The sequence below is a fragment of the Hippopotamus amphibius genome, chromosome X (assembly GCF_030028045.1).
Source record: "Hippopotamus amphibius kiboko isolate mHipAmp2 chromosome X, mHipAmp2.hap2, whole genome shotgun sequence".
Taxonomy (NCBI): domain Eukaryota; kingdom Metazoa; phylum Chordata; class Mammalia; order Artiodactyla; family Hippopotamidae; genus Hippopotamus; species Hippopotamus amphibius.
Window position 1 is genome coordinate 1,429,791 of NC_080203.1, and position 14,798 is coordinate 1,444,588.

Sequence of the window (14,798 nt, forward strand, 5' to 3'; positions counted from 1 at the left end):
ATGATTTTACTACTCTAGTCTTTTATCCCTCCTACTAGCTTAATAAATGGTTAATTTTTCTACCATGACTGTATACATTTGCCTTTACCAATGAGATTTTTCCTTTCATAATTTTTTATATTTTTTATATGGCCTTTTCTTTTCCACTTACAGAAGTACCTTTAACATTTCTTGTAAAGCTGTTTTGATGGTACTGAACTCTCTTAGCTTTTGCTTGTCTGTAAAACTTTTGATCTCTCCATCTAATCTGAATGAGAGCATTGCTGGGTAGAATATTCTTGGTTGTAGGTTTTTCCTTCTCATCACTTTAAGTATATTGTGCCACTCCATTCTGGCCTGCATAGTTTCTGCTGAAAAGTCAGTTGATAACTTTGTGGGAATTCTCTTGTATGTAACTTGTTGCTTTACCCTTGCTGCTTTTAATATTCCCACTTTATCTTTGATTTTTGCCATTTTAATTACAGTGTGTCTTGGTATGTTCCTCTTTGGGTTGATCCTGTTGATCCTGGGTTGACTCTCTGCTTCCTGGACGTGAATGTCTGTTTCCTTTTCCAGGTTAGGGAAGTTTTAAGCTATTATGTTTTCCAATATGTTTTTATGCCCCTTTCTCTCTTCTCCTTTTGGGGCCCTTGTAATGCAAATGATAGTATGCTTGATGTTGTTTCAGAGGTCTCTTAAATTGTCTTCATTTTTTTAAAATTCTTTTTTCTGTTTTCAGCTGAAGTAATTTCCACTACTCTGTTTTCCAGTTAGCTGATTTGATCCTCTGTATCATGTAATCTATTGTCGATTCCTTCTAGCGTGTTTTTTAATTTCAGTTATTGTATTCTTCAACTTTGCTTGGTTCCTCTTTATATTGTCTAACTCTTTGTTAAAGTTCTCACTGTGTTTGTCCATTCTTTTCCCAAGTTCTTTGAGCATCTTTACGATCATGACCTGAACTCTTTATTAGGTAGATTGCTTATCTCCACTTAGTTCTTCTGGGATTTTATCTTGTTCCTTTATTTGAAACATATTCCTGTATTGCCTCATATTGCCTAATTTCCTGTTTTTATTTCTGTGTGTCTGATAGGTTGTTACATTTCCCAACCTTGGAGAAGTGGCCTTTTTATGAGGCATCTTATGTGTCCCAGCAGTGCACTTCCCTCTCATCACCAGAGTTATATGCCCTAGGGGTGCCCCTTCTGTGAGCTGTGTGGGCTCTTCTGTTGTAGTGGGCTGACTATTATGAGTAGTCTGATAGGTATGGAAGGCCCTGTCTGGCTGATTGTCAGGCCCTGCCTTCTACAGAGGCTGCTGGCCACTGGAGGTTTGAGCTGAGTCTCAAGAGGGCTGGCTGCAGAGCCCCAGGAAATCCCAGGGCTAGTGCTGGCCCATCTTGCTGTGGTTCCTTCTCTTTAGTTGTGGAACGTCTTTTCTGCTAGTGTTCAACTCATTCCCATAGATAGCTGCTCTGTAAATAGTTGTAGTTTTGGTATGCCCATGGGAAGAGGTGAGCTCAGGGTGTTTCTACTCCACCACCTTCTACAATGAGGAAATTTTATTTTGTAAGTAAATTCAAAACAATGAAATACTTCTATGAAGAACACTGATCACATGGAGTCCTCCCAGTTTTCCCAGGCATAGTTAACCACTTTCTCCTTTGCACTTCTTCACTGTTTAAAACTACCATAGATAGTATTAGTTGTCTTTCTTCCATACTAGATGATTATGAAATTCTTGAATGGTGGCTAGGATTGATTGTTACATTTGTATTCCTAGTACTTAAGAAAGTACCCTATTTACACATGGTTAGTGATTTTTTCCAAGTGAAATAATGAAGAAATGAATGAATACACTTACTTAAGAGTGTTTTTGGGTGGGGGGGTAAGCCATTATAAATGAAGAAGAGTATTTGATTAAGAATTAATCATTAGACTACGGGTGGGAAATTTTTTTCTCTGAAGGACCAGATAGGAAATATTGTAGAATTTGCAGGCCACGTATGGTCTTGGTGCAATATTATTCTTTATTTTTATTTACAGTCCTTTAAAATATAAAACCTGTATGTGGTCTTACGAAAATAGGTATGCGCCATAGTTTGCCAGCCTGTGTCTTAGACAATATCTGTTCGTAATAAATTAGGAAAGAAGAGACAGTGGAGAAAATAAATGTAACCCAGATATCACCAGAGGCCTCTCTATGCCCTGCTCCTTGTCCCTACCTATAAAATCTCAGTAAATTTAACTTTAACTCTCAATTTCCTAACCTATTTCAGAACCTTCCTAAATTATCAGCAAATTTTGTTATGTCTCTAGCTATGGCTTTTGTGTATGAAACCAATCAGTCCCTTTGTCAGCTTATACCACACACTAACATATACACATCCACTCAAAATAAGCATTTTGGGGAGGTTTAGTGACCTTAAGGGGTTATTGACAAGGTTCACATCAAGCACTATGCAGCTTCTCTGCAGTGGCAAGGCTTTCTCCATATTTTCCCACAAGATGAGTTAATTCCTTTTAAGATCTTATGCAGATGAAATCATTTTATTAAAATTTTTGAAATCGTGACACTTAGGGTGTCACCAACTCCAAGCAAGTTTATCAAGGTACTTTCACCAATAGATATAGTTTATCCCTAATAATAACCATAATAATAATGATGATTAGAATGATAGCAGCTGACATATATGGGACTTACTGTGTGACAACACAGTTCTAAGTACTTTAGTCCTCACACTAAACCCATGGGATAAGTATTGTTATCCTCATTTTACAGAACAGAAAACAGAGTCTCTGAGAGTTTAAGAGACTTGCCCACAATCACACATAATCAGTGGAAAATAAGGTTTCAAGGAGTCAGGATGAGGATGGTCAATAATGTCACAGTGGAGAGTCCCAGAAGGATAGGCCTTAAAAAAGCAGTCCTTATACGTGGTTGGAAGGTCAAAATTAGTGATTTTCTGAAGAACTACTTCAGTTAGATAGTGGGGTGGAAGCAAGATTGCAATGTATAATATGAGTGGCTGGTGAGAAAATAGAAGTAATGGTTATTGATCCCTCATGCTTAGCTTTTCAGAATTTCTCTTTTAATGCTCTGTGATTGAGATAATAAAATATATTCTTTTACATAGTTATATAAGTAGTATCATTCCTATAGCCTTATAAACGTTGTTTTATATTGTTACTAACACTCTCATTGTCAAATTTTCTAGGATGTGGTGCCGCAGGTTGTCCCACCTACAAAGCAGGCTCCAGGACCTGCTGAGGGGACGAGTCACATGTTGGGCCCTTCAACAGCCCAACTTCAAAAGCTTATTTCCATTAGCCATCCATTGTTACCATACAGCCTCGAAGTCTCTGAATTGTGTTTGGCAGCAACATGAAGATCATTTTGGTAAGATGTGTAGAGACAGATACTTTATTTTTAATCATGACAAAAAATAACATAAAATTTAACATCTTAACCATTTTAAGTGTACAGTTCAGTAGTGTAAAGTACATTTACATTGTTGTGCAATGACAGATACTTTTCATTTGGACTAAAAATACTTTCTGTGGAGTTGTGAAGACCTCTAATCATTTATTTCCAGGATTATTTTATAGGTTGCAAGAAAAACAAAAATAATAAAGGATAATAGGAAAACCTCATCCCAGCTAGGAGAAGGGAGGTCTGCCATGCTCTAGCCCCACTCTGTCTCCCTGTCTCATCTAAGAGAAAATAAAGAAAAACAAGCTTCCAAGTATACAGGGGAGAGAGTTTCAAAGACATAGACTGGAAATTCTACAGCCAGGGAACGTATTAGGTGGCAGAGGGTAAAGAAGCTTTACCCCTGTGTATTAGTTCCCTAGCACTGCTGTGACAAATTACCATAAACTAATTGGCATAAAACAACAGAAATTTATTCTTTCATAGTTCTAGAAGCAGGAAGTCCGAAATCAAGATGTTGGCAGGGCCATGTCCTCTCTGAAGGCTCTAGGAGAGAACTCTTCCTTCCCTCTTCTGGGTTCTGATGGTTGCCAACAATCCTTGGTGTTCTTTGGATTGTAGCAACATCACTGCACTCTGCCTCCATCATCAATTGGCCTTCTTCCCTGTGTCTCTTCTGTGTCTTCAAATTTCTATCTCCTTATAAGGGCATCATTTGTTGGATTTAGGGCCCACCCTAATCCATATGACCTCATCTTATCTTGATTATCTTCAAAGATCCTATTTCCAAGTAAAGTCTTATTCACAGGTGCCAGAGGTTAGGATTTCAACATATCTTTTGGGGGAATACAGCTCAACTCACAACACCCTGGAAGGGGACAAAAACAGCTGCGAAGGCCACACTCCCAAGACACAGACCCACTATGCATTCCAAAGACTTAGACTTAATCCAAAGATTAGAGAATTCCCCCACCCCCACAGTACAAACAGCTAATAAGCCTCCAGTTAAAATAGCAGTGGATTACAGCTGCAAAAGACAGACTGACTCTGAGGTGAAGCAGAAAGAGAAGGGCCAAGGCCAAGGGAGGAGACAAAAACAAGATCACTAGAGGAATTTAAAGCCTCTGGTACCCATAGAGACAATAAATGTCAGACATAGCCCAACTCTTGGCCAGATTGATATAAATAGTCACCATAAAGTTCTATTTACCTCAGTATCTACTGCTGTATACAACATGTCTTGCTGTCAACAACAAGAACAAAATTGCGAACCATGCTAAAAGGCAAGAAATAACACAAGTTGAAGAGATTTTCAGTCAGGAAATTTAAAGTAACTATGGTTAATATCTTAAGGATTCTAGTGGAAAAGGCAGACAAGATGAAAGATCAGATGGGTAATGTCAGCAGAGTGATGGAAAATATAAGAAAGAATCAAAAGGAAATCAAAAGCACAGTAACAGAAATGAAGAATGACTTTGATGGGCTCATCAGACACACCCAGGAATAGAATCAGTGAATGTAAAGATATGTCAATGGAAATTACCAAAACTGAAATGCACAGAGAAAATGATAATGGAAACAGAAAAAAAAACATAACAGAGTACTCAGGAAATGTGGAACAATATCAAAAGTTGTAACATATACATGAATGGAATACCAGAAAGAGAAGAAAGAAAGAACTAAGCAAAAGAAATATTTGAAGAAATAATTTCTAAAAGCTTTCCAAAATAAGCAACAGACACCAAGCCACATATCCAAGAAGCTTAGAGAAGCTTAGCATACATTTTTAACTCCCCCCCTGCCCACACACAAAACCCCACATTTAGGCAAAAGAGAAAAAACAGAGAAAATCTTGAAGGCAGTCAGAGGGAAGAAAAACACTACTTACACAGAAACACAGAGAAGAATTACAGCAGAGTTCTCATGAGAAACTATACAAGCGAGAACACAATGACAATTTTAAGGTATTAAAAGGAGAAAAAACTGCCAACCTAAGATTCTATATCCAGCAATCCTTCAAAAGTGAGACAGAAATAGACTTTCTTATATAACTTCTCAAAATATTGTAAAGGAATTTCTTCTGGCAGAAGAAAAATGATATAGGTCACAAACTTGTAGCTACATAAAAAGAGGTGTGTTAGAAAAGAATGAAGATAAAATATAAACTTTTCTCCTCAATTGTGCTAAATTTTAACTATTTAAATAGTAATGACAGTGTATTTGGTGTTCATAGCACATATAAAAGTGAAACAAATGACAACAATGTGGCAGAGGATAGGAGGGAGAAAATAGAAATATTCTATTATAAGGTAAATCAAAAAACTGGCAATACCAAGTTCTAGCAAGGATGAAGAGGAATCAGAGCTCTTTTTCATTGCTGGTGGCATGCAAAATGGTACAGCAACTTTGGATGACACTTTTAGGGTTATCTAAAGGTGGGCTTAGATTATTTAAACTGTACATTGTAAACATTAGGAAAACTACTAAAAATGTTTTTTAAAATAGTATGAATAATAAGTCAAGAAATGAGATAAAATGGAATCATAAAAAATACCCAATGAAAATCAGAAAAGGCAGAAAAAGAGGAAAAAAGAAAGGAAACAAGGAGTAAATACAACAAATAGAAAACAGCAAGAAGGTAGATTTAAAGTCAACTACATCAATAATCTCTTCAAATATAAACTGTCTAACCACACCATGTTAAAATACAAAGATTGTCAAAATGGATCAAAAAATATTCTACTATGTGTTTTCTTCAAGAAATGTACTTTAAATATAAAGACTCAGATAGGATAAAAGTTAAGGAATGATGTGGGGACAGAGGATATATGGAACTCTCTGTACTTTTGTCTCAGTTTTGCTGTGAAACTAAAACTGCTCTAAAAAATTGTCTACTTAAATTTTTTTAAATTTAAAGTTAAGGGATGGAAATAGAAACACCATGCAATGCTAATCAAAACAATAGTAACTATGTTAATTTCAGACAAAACAGTCTTCAGAACAAGGAAGATTATCATGGATAAAGAGGCAAATAACATAATAATAAAGGGGTCAGTTCTCCAAGAGAACATGTAGCAATCCTAAAAATGTAGCAGCTAACAATAAACCATCAAAATACACGAAGAGACAAGAGAGCAGACAGCAGTATCAAGCAGTATCAGCCATGTTTCGTCTTGTGGAACTGAAAACCACAGCCACAGAAAGATAGAGAAAATGAAAAAGCAGAGGACTTTGTACCAGATGAAGGGACAGGATGAAACCCCAGAAAGACAACTAAATGAAGAGGAGATAGGCACTCTTCTGGAAAAAGAATTCAGAATAATGATGGTGAAGATGATCCAGGACTTTGAAAAAAGACTGGATGCAAAGATAGAAAAGTTTACCAAAGACCTAGAATTAAAGAGCAAACAAACAGAGATATGCAACACAATAACTGAAATGAAAAATACACTAGAAGGAACCAACAGCAGATTAACTGAAGCAGAAGGGCAAATAAGTGAGCTGGAAGACAGAATGGTGAAAATCACTGATGTGGAAAAGAATAAGGAAAAAAGAATGAAAAGAACTGAAGACAGCCTAAGAGACCTCTGGGACAATGTTAAACACACCAACATTCGCATTATAGGGGTCCCAGAAGGAGAAGAGAGAGAGAAAGGACCCGAGAAAGTATTGGAAAAGATTATAGTTGAAAACTTCCTTAACATGGGAAAGGAAATAGCTACCCAAGTCCAGGAAGCACAGAGAGTCCCAGGCAGAATAAACCCAAGGAGAAACACACCAAGACATATAGTAGTCAAATTGACAAAAATTAAAGACAGAGAAATGTTATTAAAAGCAACAAGGGAAAAACGACAAATAACATACAAGGGAACTGCCATAAGGTTAACAGCTGATTTCTCAGCAGAAACTCTGCAAGCCAGAAGGGAGTGGCATGATATATTTCAAGTGATGAAAGGGAAGAACCTACAACCAAGAATACTCTACCCAGCAAGGATCTCATTCAGATTCAATGGAGAAATCAAAAGCTTTACAGACAAGCAACAGCTAAGGGAATTCAGCACCACCAAACCAGCCCTACAACAAATGCTAAAGGAACTTCTCTAAGCAGGAAACATAAGAGAAGAAAAGGACCTACAGAAACAAAAACAAAACAATTAAGAACATGGTAATAGGAACATACATCTTGATAATTACCTTGAATGTAAATGGACTAAATGCACCAACCAAAAGACACAGACTGGCTGAATGGATCCAAAAACAAGACCCATATATATGCTGTCTACAAGAGACCCACTTCTGACCTAGGGACACATACAGACAGAAAGTGAGGGGACGGAAAAAGATATTCCATGCAAATGGAAATCAAAAGAAAGCTGGAGTCGCGATACTCATATCAGATAAAATAGACTTTAAAATAAAAAATGTTACAAGAGACAAGAACGGACATTACATAAAGATCAAGGGATCCATCCAAGAAGAGGAGATAACAATTATAAATATCTATGCACCCAATATAGGAGCACCTCAATACATAAGGCAAATGCTAACAACTATGAAAGAGGAAATGCAAGGCAGAAATAGAGACACAGGTGTAGAGAACAAACACATGGACACCAAGTGGGGAAAGCGGGGAGGATTGGCAGGGGATGAATTGGGAGATTGGGGTACCAAATTGTACACTCTAAATATATGCTGTTTATTGTCTGTTAACTGTATCTCAATAAAAGTTCTTTAAAAAAATACATGTAGAAAAAACTGATAGAGATAAAAGTGGAAATAATCACATCCACAATTGCAGTTGGAGGTTTTAATACCTATCTCAGTAATCAATAGATTAACCAGGCACCATCAACCAACTTGACCCAATTGACATTTATAGAATAATCCATCCAACAACAGTAAAGTACACATTGTTCTGAAGTTTAAATGAAACATTCATCAAGGTAGACCACATTCTGGGCCATAATACAAAGCTCAAAAATTTAAAAGACTCTGAAAACATGTAGAACATGTACATTGACCATGATGGAAAAAACTAGCAATCAGTAACAGAAAGAAAAGTCCCAAATATTTGGAAATTAAGCTATACACTACCAAACAAATGTATAAGTAAAATAAGTCTCAAGGAAAGTTAAAAATATTTGAAAGTAAATGAAAATGAATGTACAACTTAGCAAAATTTGTGGTAAGCAATGAAAGCAGTGGTTGGAGGGAGATGTATGGCAATAGATATACATCCACAGACAGAAACACACACACAATCTGTGTGCAAAAAACTACAAAACACTGATAAAAAAATGAAAGGACATAAATAATTGGAAAGACATTCCATGATCATAGAAGACCTAATATCATTAAGATGTACATTCTCAATATGATCTGTAGATTCATTTCAATCCCACCCAAAATCCCAGAAGACTTATTTATAGATATTGACAGACAGATTCTAAAATGTATGTGGAAAAACAAAGGTAACGGAATAGCCAGTACACGTCTGGAAAAAAATTAAGTCAAAGGGCTTAAATTAGCTTGGCATAGTTGATCCTTACACAACACAGGGGTTGGGGTGACAACTTTTCAGCAGTCAGAAATCTCAATGGAGAAAGGGTTGTTTTTTTCAACAAGTTATGCTAGAACAGTTGGACATCCCTGTGCAAAAGAGCAAAACAAAACAAAATGTTCACACCTGCCTCATATTTTGTGTAAAAAAATAGCTCAAATTAGATCATAAGCCAAAACGTAAAATGCAAAACTGTAAAACTTGTGTGACAAAATGTTACGTGGGATTAAGCAAAAAGTTCTTAGATGCAACTTCAAAATCATAACCCATAAAGAAAAAAATTGGACACTATCAAAATTCAAAACATTTTCTCTGTGAAAGACACTGTTAAGAGAATGAAAAGAAAATCCACACAGACTTGGAGAAAATATTTGCAAACCACATATCTGCAAAAAGATTTGTATACAGATTTTAGAAAGACCTCTTAAAAGTTAACAATAAGAAAACAACCCAGTTTTTAAAAGGGTAGAAAGATCTGAACAGACACTTCACCAGAGGACACAAGTATGGCAAATAAGCATATGAAAACATGCTCAATATGATTTCATTAGGTAAATGCAAATTAAAGCTATAATGAGATGCCATTATACACCTATTAGAATCATTAAAATCCCCAAAAAACTGGTAGTACTATGCTGACAAGAATTCAGAGCAGTAGGAACTTGTATTTATTGCTGATAATAATGGAAAAATAGTACAGTCACTCTGGAAGAATATTTGATAGTTTCTTCTAAAGTTAAACATGGACTTGTCAACAGTTGCACTCCTAGGTATTTACCCATCTGATTCCTAAGCTTATGTCCACAGCAAAAACCTACATGAGTAACCACTTTATTCATAATTGTCAAAAGTGGGAAGCTATCAAAATACCCTTCAATAGGTTAATTAATAAACTATAGTACATCCATACAGTGGAATATTATTCAGCAATAAAAAGGAATGACGTGACATTCTGTTGAAGGCAAAACTATAGGGACAGAAAACAAATCTGGTTGCTAGGGGTCTGGAGAGTGTGGTTACAAAGAAACATATGGGAAATGCTAGAATGAATCATGTGGTACTGGATTATAATTGGAGACATCGGTATAAACTCATGTTCAGCCTAGTATAGATATAGATGGGGAGATACAGAAATGATTACAGTTGACCCTTGAACAATGCAGGAGTCATGGGTGCCAACCCTGTGTGCAGTCAAAAATCTGCATATAACTTGTAGATTGCCCTGTATATATGTGGTTCTGTTATCAAGCCCAAGTTCACTCTGCTTACCGCACAACAGGCTGATAAATCAGGAGACAAGGTGTTGAGTCAAGGAATAGCAACTTTATTCTTAAAGCCAGGCATCCTAGAAGATGGTGGACTGATGTCCTAGAGTACCATTTTATCGGGGTCTGGATGCTAGTTTCTTTTATAGAACAGAGAGGGGGAGGAGTTGAGGAAGTAAAGTAAAAAGGCAATTAGTCTTGCAAAATAACTCCTGGTTTGGCCAAACTCGGGGAGAGGTTATATTAATTTCTTCTTTCCTGCAGCCATCCACAGGTGGGCAGGGCAGATTGTCTGCCTGTGAGCTGAACTTTAGTTAACATTTAGGCAGAGGGGCAAGGTTCCCTGAGGCAGGCCATTATGTATGCCTATAGGTATAGACAACATCCTTTTAGTGATTATAGTAACTAAAAGGTTAAAGTAAAAGAAACAAATCCAACATGGAGTCAGATTTTTTTCTTCCCTGTTACAGTTCCTCTGTATCCACATTTCCCCATTCTCGGATTCAGCCAACCACAGATTGTGTAGTACTGTAGTATGTACTATTGAAAAAAGGATCTGTATATAAGTGGACCTGTGCAGTTCAAATCGATGTTGTTAAAGGGTCAACTGTATAGATACATTTTTACACATAGATTAGTATATTTTCTAGCTCTATCCACTGAGAAATCCTGGAAGCAATGACACTGCAGTGGCAGTGAGCATACCCAAATCTTGGTTTCTAATACCATGCTCCAAGAAAAGGAACGAAGGGCTCCTTGGAAAAATGGACTATTCTAAGGATGGGTCAGGGAAGATACAAGGTGAGCCTGGAGAATGTTGAAGTGCCAGAAACTAAGGAAGTGCTCAAAAAAAAAATGATGAGGCAATGTTAAAGGGACACCGGAGCTAACTAAAAGCTGAAGCAATTTCAGCAAGAAAATAAATGATGTAATATTGGATTATAACCCAAAGTATAAAATAAATATCCATGAATCCATGCTGATGTAAGTAAATGAATAAATGGGGAGAGTACATACAAATCTCCCATACAAAAGAATTCCAAATAATTTATGTAGATATTCCTTCTCCCCCAACTACAAAGGTGGATCTTAACTCCCTAGTCCTAGAATGCAGGCTGCACTTAGTGATTTGCTGCCAAAGAATAGAATATGGAAGGATGGGGGGATAACTTAAGTAGAGAAACATAGCAGACACTACCTTTGGTAGCATGTACCAGTGATATGATATGGTAAGGAGGGCACCTCACTTCTGTGGCTATCTTCCCAAAAACCTATAGCCCCACTTTAACCATGATAAAAGCATCAGATAAACCCAAATTGTGGGACATTCTAACAAAATGCTTGATCAGTACCTCTCAAAACTGTCAAGGTCATCAAAAAGCAAGGAGAGTCACAGCCCAGAGGAACCTAAGGAGACATGATGACTAAATGTAATGTGGGTCCTGGATGGGATCCTGGGACAGAAAAAGGACATGAGGGGAAAACTAATAAGATGCAAATAAATTATGGGATTTAATTAATAAATAATGTATCAATATTCATTGATCAGTTGTGACAAATTTACCATACTAATGTATGATATTAGTAATAGGGGAAGCTGGTAAGGGCTCCATGGGAATTCTTCGTATTTGCAACTTTTCTGTGAACCTAAAATCATTCTAAAATTTCAAACAAGTTTATGAACAGAGAGGTAGCAGAAACCTCAAGCCATAAGTTTCACTATGAAAGGGAATATGAGGTGGAGTGGTAGTGGAAGGGGAGTATTGTTTTAAGATGGAAGGTATTACAACATGTTCGCTGATGAGAATGAATGATCCAGTAGGAGGGGAAATTTTGATGATGCAAAAGAGGCGGATGGTAAATATCAGAAGAAATAGGATCCGATTCATAAATGAGAGTGTTGGCTTCAGTAAGTACACAGATATTTCAACCATAGTAGCAACAAGAAAGGCAGAATGTATGGGCACAAATGCATGGAAGTGGGTGGATATGGAGCATGGGTTTGTAGAGATTGCCTTTTTTTTTTCTTTTTGGAGATTGCCTTCTAATTGCTTCCATATTCTCTTTGAAGGAGTAAAGCAAGGTCATCCTTTGAAAGTGGGAAGGGAAAGGTGGTGTTGGCAGTTTGAGGAGAGAAGAAACTATGTATAATAGTGTTCTTGGAGAGTGAGTAAGCGATTTTACTAAGAAGTTATGCAGGGACTGTTTGACAGTGTTGAGTACTCATTTGATATTTTTGGTGATGATTTTAAAATGAAAGTGACCAATGCAGTTTAATTTTTTTTTTCTCTAACAATGTTTAGCTGCTTATCTGCCGTCACAGAGGAGGTGTGAACTTGAGTTTATCAGGGTCAGAGCTTTGTCAGGGAACCATGGCAGAGGGAGATGGGGGCAAGGGAGTTAAGGGTGTTTGCAAGGAATTTATTAAAGTGACGGATCATGGAAGCTGGGCCCTGTAAAGAGAGAAGCGAAGACATTAGAGACAAGATGATGGATAACGAAAAGGATGCTTTTCCGACAGTGACGACCTCCCCACGAGAACATGCCTCTCGCAAAGAATCTCCTTCATCCCTCTCCAGAAGAGGAGAAGAGGAAACACAAGTAGAAGCACCTGGTGCAGAGCCCCAATTCCTATTTCATGGATGTCAAATGCCCAGGATGCTATAAAATCACCACTGTCTTTAGCCATGCACAAACAGTAGTTTCTGTGTGTTGGCTGCTCTACTGTCCTCTGCCAGCCTACAGGAGGAAAAGCAAGGCTTACAGAAGGATGCTCCTTCAGACGGAAGCAGTACTAAAAGCCCCCGGAATCAAGATGAATGGGAAACCATCCCAATAAACACATTTTGTATTAAAAAAGAAAAAAAAAGGAAAAAAAAGGAGCTTATAGTCAATGGATTGGAGCTCTTTGTGGAGTTGAAGGATTATTAGAGTGAAGAGTGCCTGAATAATTGAGCTGGAAAAGGAATAAGAGGTAGTCAGAGTATAGGGTGTTTGAAATGAAAATTATGAAGGTATTGCAATTAATAATAATAAAGTTGCCAAGAATGATGACAGGGGAAGGGATGACAGGGTGACAATGGAAGACAGTAAACTGATCTTCATTTATTTAAAAATAAAGTGACTCAGGAGATACATGATTAGACTAACGAAGAAGGGTAGAGTTATGTGGGTCAGCATGAGCTTCAAAGCAACGAGGAGGAAGCTATGCTGCCAGGGTTACTGCAGCCTTGTCTTGCTCCCCAGAAACTAGAGAAGTTTTTCCAAAGTTCAGTCCGATTTTACTAGTCTGATTTTAAAAATCACTTTATAGAGGCCCAGTGTTAGAGATGATGATTGCCTGAATGTGGCAGGAGAAAAGAGTGGAAATGGAGAGGCCGGGTGGATTTCAGAGTGATTTAGGAGGTGGAACCAACAAACCTTGGTCATTGATTAAATGTAGGTTACAAGAGAAATAAGTTGAGTCCCAATTTTCTCTTCTGTATTGACATTTTGGCAAGACCTAATCAGTAAAGATTTGTTCAGTGTCAACTTTATGCAGAGCTGAGAACTTCTAGAGAACCAAAGATGGAAGACATAGTCCCTACCTTAATGTAAACATAAAACATCACATGAAATGAGCAAATAAAGAAGCATAAATAGCTTATGCCATATGCAAATGCAAATTAAGTACTTAATTTCAAACAAAATATAGGGTTAGTCAAGGAAGCTTCCTTGAATTAAATTAATGTTTAGCTAGATTTTGAAAGAAAAGATGGTCATTTAATTAGACGAGCCTGGAATTTCAAGAAGAAAAATGGCAAGAGCAGAGATAAGAATGAATTTCAGCCATGGAAAGAAGGGCAGCAAGCATACTAACTTGACTGAAATGCAGTGGAATTTTTGGAGCTTTTTAAGAGATGAGTCCATCCCCATAGAACAAATGATTCCACTACTGTACTGTACTGTACTGTGTGTGCAACTTTTAGCCCAGATGCCTAGTAGGGCAGGAGAAGATCATTCATAGTTTGGACGACTGATGTGTGACCTATACTGGAGGCACCAATGAGGTAGCTTCACCACTGCTCATTGATTTACTCAGTGAACATTTAATGAGCTTGTACCAGGAGCCAGATGTTGTGATAAATGCCGAGCAAACAGTGATGGAGAAGACACATTCCCTATCCTCAAGGTACTGTCTTATGTCAAAAAACAAACACACAGACAATTTTAAGACAGTGTGATAAATGCTTTTAGACAACATATAGAGTACTGTAAGAATGAAGAGGAGAGGTACCTAAGCCAAACTAAAGAGTTATAAATGACTGCCTACAGGACGTGAGCAGAGTCATGAATATTAAATATGAATTAGGCAAGGGGAAAGGGTGAGAAGGTCAGAGGAAACTGCATGTGCAGGAGCTTGAAAGGTTATAGTTTGTCAAAGCCCTGGATTACCTTAGTTTAATGACCAATCTGAATGAGGGTTGGTGGTACTTAATCAGTTCTATAACTCCAAGGGAGTGGTTCTCAATATTTTTAGTTTACGAATCCCATAGAAATTCTGTTGCAAGCAATGGATCCTC

The 14,798-nt window shown here is 37.3% G+C and overlaps 1 protein-coding gene and 1 pseudogene across 3 annotated transcripts in view; both read left to right on the plus strand.

Moving 5' to 3' along the window:
• TMLHE (trimethyllysine hydroxylase, epsilon) overlaps positions 1–14,798 on the plus strand; it is a 71,272-nt gene that overhangs the window by 24,157 nt on the left and 32,317 nt on the right. For 2 of the 3 annotated variants that reach the window (XM_057718499.1, XM_057718500.1), the window contains exon 2: positions 3,197–3,378. The exons of the other annotated variant lie outside the window; for it this stretch is intronic. In XM_057718499.1, the coding sequence (XP_057574482.1) occupies positions 3,198–3,378 (181 nt within the window). In that variant the 5' untranslated portion in view covers position 3,197. The remainder of the gene's footprint in view (positions 1–3,196; positions 3,379–14,798) is intronic. 3 annotated transcript variants of the gene reach the window in all.
• LOC130841894 (40S ribosomal protein S27-like) lies at positions 12,315–13,853 on the plus strand (annotated as a pseudogene).